Source organism: Pithys albifrons, chromosome 3 (genome assembly GCF_047495875.1).
Source record: "Pithys albifrons albifrons isolate INPA30051 chromosome 3, PitAlb_v1, whole genome shotgun sequence".
Lineage (NCBI taxonomy): Eukaryota > Metazoa > Chordata > Aves > Passeriformes > Thamnophilidae > Pithys > Pithys albifrons.
The window spans coordinates 65528190-65537930 of NC_092460.1; the positions used below are offsets into that span (position 1 = coordinate 65528190).

Consider the following 9741-nt stretch of genomic DNA (forward strand, 5'->3'; position numbering starts at 1 on the left):
TTTCGACCTTAGGAACTGAGGTTATATGGTGAGAGGTCAAAATAATTTTCTTGATCTGGCCTATGGAAATCAGTTGTCATCAACAGGTAAGGTAGGCTTGGAGGAGGCCAAGGACTGAAATAACCAGAATTCCACGAGCTGGGAGTCCTAGCAAAAGCAGAGGTGGGATTTGCTCTTTAGCTGTCACATCAGTCACCAGCCAGCGCTGCTACCTCTCAACCACTTCTCAGAGCACTGTATTCAACTGGCAGAGTTGAACATGAAGCCACCTGTGTTGTTTTCCTTTTTCTAATATCAGTTTTCCTTGTTTTCAGATGCTGTTTATTCAAGGCACTAAGAATGTCAGAGATACCTGCTTTTGTGACCACACTTGTTAGCTTAGAGGGTTTGTTTGCAGTTTTTTATGTATTTCATGCACCAGAAAGTTCCCAGAGCTTTCTGTTGAGATTGTGTATAATTTATTGGTCTAGTGATTTTTTTAAAGATATATAATTTAAATGTAATAGGTATTAATGTATATAATTGTATTTTGGCATTATGTAAATATGTATTTTTCTATATTGTTTATATTAATATTATGCTTCAGATAATACTATTTTTTCTTATCATGGTTTTTATAAACTGTTCTACATAAACTATTTTAAATTGAATGGCTAACAGGACTGCTGCATTTTGGGTGATATTGGCATGACATGGGAAAAATCCTTTTAAGGAGAACCTCATTATTTTAACTAGTTCAGTGTTTGAGAGATGAAATAAGCTACTATTAAGGAAGGGAACAGTAGTCCTGTATAGGAATTACAATGCTACTCTACACTTTGAACTTACTGCTTTTCATCTGACTAAAATGGGTATAACCCAAAACAAAATGGCATACCTTTTACAGAACTTGTTAACAACTGAGCAAAACAGGGTTTCCTCACCAGAAGCAACTGTTTCAGTCTAATGTGACATAGTAGAAAAATATCAAACAACATACACTGCTGTGAAGTCTAGCAGACCTTTCTCCCACCACATACTTTGAGGGGAGATAGGTCATATTCTGATTTCTTTACACTGGTTTAAGAGCGCAGAATCAGACCATAACCTGTCTGTACATTTTCATGTGTGAATAATTAAGAAAAATGTTGAAGAAACACCTCAGACATTTGTGTTAACAGGTGGGTAAGGATGTGAAGTCTGGCAACTTTGATAGCTCATTAGAAGCAATGTTGTACTGTGAGAGCCTATAGAGAGATTGCAAGTGTATACAAACAAAGATATATGTCTATATATCCCACAGTTTACACAACCGGCCTTATGCTGCTTGCAGCATAGCTGCCTTGCTCCTTCAAATGCCATTTGCTCTCACAAAGGGACAGTTTGGTCCCAGCATGACTGCATAGAAAAAATCCTCCACATAAGTGTTGCCTGATGCCCACCAAAAAGGGCAGTTGGAACAGAGAAAGACTCATCAGTAAACCAGGGAATGTAGGCTGGCAGAGCTGTACTAATCATAGAATCATGAAATAGTTTGGTTTGGAAGAGACCTTAAAGACCATCTAGTTCCAACTCCCCCTGCCCCAGGCAGGGACTCATTACTCAAAGCATTTACTTACTGCAAGTAGTAAAATCAAAGAGCACTCAGCAGGTATCCTGCCCAGCCAAGGGGATGATGCACAGGCTCTCTCCTCTGCAGAGGCTTCTCACTCAAGGGTTCAGTTATTCTTTTTCTTTATAAAGTGTTCTTCAAACATAGAAGAGGCAGTACACATTTCTTCTCCATCACAAAAAGAAGGAAGAGCCTGATGGTTCTTTCATAAATCTACCCATACTTTTCCTAGAGAAAACAGCTTGTTGCTGAAGTCAAGTGCCTAAATTCCACTTCTGTTCTGGAAAGAAACAATTATTTCTAAAGGCCTTCTGAGAATCAGCCAGTAAGTGGCTAAGTGCCTAACTGAGGAACTGCTGTGGCGCTGGGCCAAGGCAATTGTGATTTCACCATGCCTTACTGGAGCTCCTTGCAGTAGGAGCATCTGCCTGACAATTGCTGAGGAAATCTACTAGGCAGATCTGACATAGTTTTCTTAAGAAATCATTCCAAAGCAGGACTGAGCACATCCATGTCAGTCTGGTTTTCCTAGAGAGAAGGAAACAGCCTGATGGTCACTTTTCCTTCTTACTCCATCTGGAGTCTCATCCTTCCTTGACCAAATATTTTCACATGCCTCAGAAGCCACCCTTCATATCAGCTTTCACAGCTACTCAAAACATGGAAGCTTGGTTAATCTTTTAAGTGTTTCTATATGAAAATACTGCTCATTCCCCCTGTACATCCTCTTTGGCACCATACAAACCTCAAAATCCACCACCCTTAATTGAAACTGAAGAGGAAAGGAACTAGCATTAGAGTGGAAGATATTTTCACAGAGGAGAATCTAAGCAAAACCACAGAGAAATGTGCAGATTTTCTCCAGACCCCTTCGTTTTTCTATTTCCTTTGCTAGATTGACTAGGTTAGCAAGCAAGGACAAACAAGCATGGCAGCTTTACATGCTAGTAACAGCTCGACACAAGGATCGTGAAAACTGCTGTTGTGTTACTTGCTCTGCCTTTAGTACTTTCTTTTCGCAGGGATAGCTGAGGAACGAAGATCGCCTTGTTAGTTACCAGCAGAACAATTACACTGTGAAGACATACCAAATGTACCATAAATTATCTCACACTATATATCATTGTGTGATTTTTTTTTTAATGCTGAGCGAAATAGAACTCACTGAGTAATATATGACCTGAGGGCAGAGATCTGATTGTACACAATATATGCATGTTGTTCATAATTTTCAGAAAGACAGACGTCGTTCTGCTCTCTATTTTATCATTCTCAGCTCCCTTGTCCACACCTACAGAGTTCACAAGTGAATACCCAAAATGATAACACACAACTAGTTTCATATTTTCTCTCAGCTAATAATGGACACAGTTCACTCTTCCTCATCACTTTTTAATATGACAGTTGATCTTAAATGCTCTGGCACAGTGCTCACAGCTTTGCATCTCTGCCCAGCTATGTCACACGTGAGAATGTACACACACATTATTGCTCTGGTTCTGCTCTCTAGCCAATTCTGCTCATATGAAACCACTGTAAATCCAGTGAGAAAAAGTAAAAAATACCTATGTAGCATTTTGTTAATATAAAACACCTATGTACCAGTATAATTAATTATATTTACTGTGCCTCTAAGCTGAATAACAGGACTTATGGGAAATTGTTAACGTAACAAGAATGGATTTGAAGGAGCCTGTGTACTGAACAAAAGTGGCTCTTAAGGAAAAAGGCATCTTTTGAATGTCCATGAATGATGTTCAGAATTCCCTTCTTGATGTTTCCCAGTAACAGTGTTACAAAGCAAAGCTAGTGTTGTAGCTGATCCATAAGCTAAGATTTGCACACTTGGAGCCCAGTCCTGCGAATTTCTGTATTGTCCACAAAACTACCTGAGTACTTTCATGAAAGTCCATTGGAATGCTTGCCTGAAGAAAATACCATTTCGTTTCTGAAGCACTTGCAGGGTTGGGCTTTTAGGTTAATTCAAATTTTTGTAATGAAAGTTATTTAATAATGGAAAAATTGTAATAAATGTGTTTTTTTAATCTGTGCAATACAGTTACAAGATCCACTACCGAATGTAGGAAAAAAAAAGATTTTACATAGTTGTAGTTGATAAATGATATTTTTTGTTACTAATGGAACACAAAAGTGGGTGAGAGAAATAGGCATACTGTGAAGATGTCATAAAAGTGCAACTTTATATGTTTTTTCTCTGCTGCTATAGTTATTTAGCAATAAATAATGCCTAAAATTGCCAGAAATATTATTTTGTGCCATAATATACTATGAATTTCCTTTCAGTTGTAGAGAAAAGAAAATGTGTGAGCTTTAAGTTTATGTTAGGTATTGTACACGGTTATTTACGCTTTAACTTTGAAACCAAAAGTTAAATACAAGACAGATAGGAGTACATGAGCATTTAGCCATGCTCCTCAGCTTGGGATTTAATATATGGGATAGAGGTATGAGAACAATAACTATCTAACCAGTATTTTAGCATTTCTTCTCAGGGCCCCAGACTGGAGAAATGCATCTGACATTCAGAGATACAGCCTAGTGCAGCCACAGCTTCATGACCAAGGAGTGGCATGGCAGGTGCTTAACATTTATTCAGATTTCTTTCTGTACTTGAGACATACTGTTTGTGTGAATAAAATGCATTCTAGAATTATCACCACTCCCCTGATGGCCCTGTCACAGGTATGTGGGCTGTAGAGCTATGAGCTCTGGCACCTGTAGTTCCAGGGTGCTGTAACTTTTTGAAGATAAGAGCTCACCCCAAAACTTACACAACTCACTGTAAACCATGTGCTCTCATCTGTCCCTCTCAGGCTGACAGTCAGCTCCTGAACTGTTGGTAGCACCACTATGGCCAAATTAAAAACCCACAATTGTGAAATGTGGCTAGCCATAAACTCTTTGCCAGTGCCTAGAGTAGTGTCTGAAAAACATCTTTAGAACATTTTCCATTCTCACATGCAGCATAATAATTACTTAAAATTGTTTTTCTTAACAAACACTGGGTAAACGCAGAACTGTGCTACTATTGTCAATTTAATTTATGCATTTAAGTATATTTTTATATTTTAGCTACAGTCAACAAATCAAATATATGAGTGTATTTTACACATTTTTGTAAACAGTTCATGAATAAAACATTCATTTTTTAAAAATCACATTCTTGTCTTCTGTTTGACTGCCTTTGCATTATGGATTATGTTGTCCTGCTGCTCAGAGAAAAGGTCATAAGTGAATTTGATTTCAATTGAGATGGTCTTCAGAGAACGTTAAATCATCAGAAGCCTCAGCCTGTTGGGGGAAAGAGGGCTCTGCTATTGTCTGCTGGCCCATGCAGAAGGATACCATTGTTCCCTTCTCTTCCTGGTTCTCTGCTCCCTTCCTTGATAAACCAGATACTGTCTGATTTATGCAATGGATATGTGAAATCACAGTGGATCTTAAACTGGAGTGCCTGTTATTTTAGAGACATTTTGCCAGGCACTTGTACCAATTAGCATCGAACTGGAGATCCATTGCTGCCTATCATTTGAGGATCTGAACCGCGCTTTTTAAAAAATACATTTCTTCTCCTCGTGCCCTCTACAGTTCTTAAAAAACATTAACATTCTTGTGGGGTCAGGGTGCTTGGCAGTAGTGTGCTTATTGCCAATTCTCTGTTTCTCAGATAGTCTATTGGTCATCAGAAGTGTTTAAGGCAAGTTAATTCTGTTTATTTAAAGAAAGAATAATTTATTGGCTTATATTTTGTACTGTGAACTGTTTGCTGAGGGTATGTGTTGTGAAGGCTGAGGGAGTTGTTAGATTTTTCCTTTGTGGTGTAAAAGTTTGTCTCTGAGCTCTATTCTCTCCTGAAGCCAATGTAGGCACAAAAGAGCAGTAATAATGATAAAATAATGTATAGTTGATATCTTCACACAGAGAAACAGACAAGGGTAGATATAAATGCTTTTACCTGGTACAACAAAGAAACTGAAACACAAGGAGTACCTTCTTGTTCAGCAAGAACATCGTGGTTGGTTCCTATTAAAATATCACCAGAATCTAGTTTTTAATCTTGTTATTTTTATAAAATAGACTTGACTGTACCTGGACTTCATAGCTACGAGCTGGCAATTTTGTCTGCTAAGTCATTTCCCATACCATAATTTCAATTTTCTGCCACTGCCTGTCTTCCTATCAGTTGCTTTATTATGCCTTAGAAATAGTTGCTGGTGTCAGACATCTTATAGCAGGCAGGATGTGGCAACATCAGCATGTCAGCAAATACCACAGCTGAAACTTTCAACTGTGACGAACCAAGGCTTTGCACATCGCTCTGGTACAATACCAGTGCCTACCTGTGCAAAAAATAATCAACAGAAAAAGAGGAAAAAGACAGCATTCCAGTTAATTCATGGAGACATGTCAAAGGCAAGAACCCCTTTTCCTGTCCTCAGAGTCAGCGCTGTGGGGCTGGGGGTGTGCTCTCCGTGGCTGCCCCCGGCTGTGTGCAGGGAGGGCGGTGGTGGTGCCGTGGGCTGTGCTGGTCACTGAGCCACCCATGGCTGCCCTGCACTGGTCTGCTCAGGGTCTCATCCCACAGTGGCTGCGGCTGCTGGCTCCTGCAAGGTCCTGACATCCTTTTTATATCCACATTAGGTGCTTACTATCATTTGCATCAAGCAAAACCTCACTACAATGGGCAGCTTTGCTTGGGATGAGAGATGGTGCCAGCTCCCAGAGATCTGGAGTGGTAGTCAACAGCTTCAAGCAGGCACGGAGGTGACAGAATCCAAGAGGGCAAAGCTTTTTGCAGACCTCAAAGCCTTTAAGTCTCCGGGGAAACATCACCTTTACACCCACAGCTTTGCTATTGCAAAGGTTCTGGAGTCCCTAAAAGAGAGTAAAGTCCCCCTGAGGGCTCTACGGACCAGGCAAGGACCCATCAGTGCAGGGAGGGTACACTCTGAGCCAGTTGGAGAGGCCTTCCCCACCCCTCCTTACTGAAATTCCTAACTGAAAAGGGTGGCAGAAGCATGTCCTAGCCCCCAGAGATGCTCCAGGTGGGTGCACAGAACTTTGGGTTCAAAGAAAGAGGAAACTGAGGCAGCCCATCTGCAACTCGGCACTGGTGTGGTTCCTCCCTCCATGCCAAGGCCTTCCATCCCTGATCTCGGGGGTCATGGCATATGGCAGGGACTGCAGAGGCACATGGTGGGGACACACTAGTTCTACCCATGACTCTATCCCGAAGCTCACAGGGATCTGCACATTGCAGAGGGCTCAGAGCACTGTCAAAATCCAGGCTGAGGGCAACAGCCACTGCCTTGTGCAGCAGCCAAATGCCAGGCACAAAGCATCACTGCCAAATGCTGTGGCGGCTGGACTAGACTGTACACAGCCTTCTGCATACTCATGCCAAAATCCCTGCCAAACTACATGCCATGTCCTTGCTTGTCTTTGGTGGTGAAGTTCCCAAGCCTGCTGATATGTCAAACAAATAGCAGAGAGCAGCAGGAGGAACTGCTTCTTACCAAGGAAAAAGGCAGAGGTTTCCTGCTCTCCCCACAGCGGTGAGGCCACACAACCTGGTTGGCAGGTGCCACCTGAGACCTGCAACTTGAGTCCTCTCAGGACAAGAAGAGGCCCAAAACCAGGTATTTCTGCCCCTATAAATCTTAACCCATTGCTCAAGAAAAGGAACTGTTCTTTCTAAAGGACAGGGCAGGCATAAAGGATGGGCTCAGTGAGCACCTACTGAGGGTGTGTCTCCCGGCAACCTTGTTTCACAGGATGGATCTCATGGATGCCTTTTTTATGTATCTGTCTCAGCTGGGCTGGTTCACACCAAACCTTAATACTATACATGTTTTGGTGAGCAAAGCCCAAGTGCATCCTCATGCAGAGATCCAAAACCTGGGCAGATAAAGCTGATGATGAGGCCAACAAAAAATAAAATATCCATTAAAACCCTTCAGTGTGTTATCAGGAGCATAAATTTGGCTTTGATCTGATACTTCCTTCTTGTCTCTAAGTCCTTGTCTTCTCTTTCAGTGGAGCTGTAGTAGTTCCAGCAACTCAGGAATGATTGCTTTGCTCCAGGGGTGTGGGAGGCAGGCACCAAGACAGTATGGAGTTATACACATCATATACAGGCTGCACTTGAGAGACACTTACCAGGCCACTGCCTTACCCTGGCTCACCCCAGCTCCTCAAACATGTGGTGATTGCCTCTGGCATCTCAGGTCTGAACTATCTTCTGGAGGAGCTCACTGACTGAGGAGAAAGCAAGGAGGTTTCTATCTGATCACACAGAAACATTTCCAGCAGAGAGATGTTTATCCAGGTGTGGTAGTTTTGGCCTTAGTTTTAGCTAGGCCTCAGTTCAGCAGGCTCAGATAGGCTCAGACATAGATTAGAGAAGACAAGCATCACCTGACTTAAGCAATCACAGAGATGTATCATCTGACATCACAGCAAGTATAAAAACAGGTGTAGGAGGGGCCTTTGTCAGTCACCTTCATGGCTGATGCTGAGTGAACATGTTATCACAGTACTGGGATTGTCAGGCCTTGCCATTGCTTCACAGGTGTTTGGTTTGAGAAGTAAACTTTTTTTGTCATTGTGTTTTTTTCCTCCTCTCCTGCCAGGTGTCCTTTGAGGGAAGTTTGCTGGAGTGTTTTTGTGGGCTGAGGTGATGGAGGTTGCTGTTTGAGTGGGTGACTCAGTGGTTGCTGCTGGTGGTGCTGGTTTTTTTCCACATTTGTATATATATGTTATATTCTGTTTTTAATTGTCTCTCTTCTATGCAAAATATAAAAAGCTTGCTGTATTAAATGTTAGTTCTAGTTTTGACCCCTCAGGGCTGTGGGGGGCTCTCTCTGTATTGGGCATTTTGCTCATCCTGGCACACCACAGTGGTCACCCCAGACTGCCCTTAGGGCTGCATGTCCCCAGGCAGCCAAAGGACTTTGGGAGAACCATACCCCAGAGGGATGTCTCTCATCAGAGATACAGAAAGTGGACGTATTGCAAAACAGTCATCTTCATAGGGTTCTACAGTGCCCAATGTAGACATCCATGGGCTCAAATGAAGTGGTTACTCTTCCTGTACCCAGTTATATTTGGGGATGGACTAGGAGTTGAGCATCTTCACCTTGCTCAGTGGAGGTGGTGCCCACCTCAGAGGTTTCAGATTCTTGCATCTCTGTAGGAACTGCTCTACTTTCAGAATAAAACTCTGAATTTAAGCAATGCCTTTTGGAGTCTCACTCAGATGTCTGTCACTGAATGAAAACCCAAGCCCAGTTCTCACACAAGTACAGCTTCTTCCCCAGGACTGCAACTGAACACAAGAGATTTGCAGCTGAAGTGTCTCCTCTAGCAAATGTAGTAAAGTGTTGGAGGAAAATAGTGCTCTTCAGAGAGCAAAGCATTTGCGTTGGGTGGCTCTACGGGACACTGGCACCAGGCCCTTGCATCAGTCTGCAAACATGAAGGCATCAGAGCTGACATCACACTCCTTTGCAAATTCTGCCTGCCTTTGGCACTGACACACATAGTTGTCAATAGGAATAGGAACATATTTTGGATCCATTTGTTTGCATTACCACATGATCCAAAGTTATGTAAATAATTTTCACTTTGGAAGCTTAGTAATAGAAGTATTAAAAATTATCTATTCCCACTATAATCACCTGATCTCTCCCACTGCTGTTGGATACATGGGATAAATGCATCTGGTTTATGCCCAGACAAGATCAGAGGCTGTAGCATAGAAAGAATACCCTCCAATTCTGTTTTCCATACCACAAAGGGTAAAGAATCTTGAAATTTAAAAAGTGTGTGAGTGCATTACTGATAAGAACACCCAAACTTCCTAGAAAATCAAATACAGACCATATGGCATAGAGTAAAGCTACCCAAACAGACTTTGTATGAATGGAGCTACACTGTAAAAACAGACCAAAAATAATTGGATGCAGAAAGGAAAGTGAATGTGTTCAGAATGCTCCATGCATCTTAGCTAGGGAGGACAATGTTATGCAAATAAATCACAGCTACAGAAAGGTCCATGTGTTAATTGAGGGCATTTCTTCTGCATGTCAATGACTAGCAGTAATGAAACCACTAGGAGAAAAAGACAG

General features: G+C 41.8%; 1 protein-coding gene across 2 annotated transcripts in view; it reads left to right on the forward strand.

The window, feature by feature from the left end:
* PTPRB (protein tyrosine phosphatase receptor type B) overlaps positions 1–4770 on the forward strand; it is a 61877-nt gene extending 57107 nt beyond the window's left edge. For both annotated transcript variants that reach the window (XM_071552225.1, XM_071552226.1), the window contains one exon: positions 315–4770. In XM_071552225.1, coding sequence (XP_071408326.1) covers positions 315–337 — 23 coding nt within the window. In that variant the 3' untranslated portion in view covers positions 338–4770. The remainder of the gene's footprint in view (positions 1–314) is intronic.
* Positions 4771–9741: the final 4971 nt, after the last annotated feature.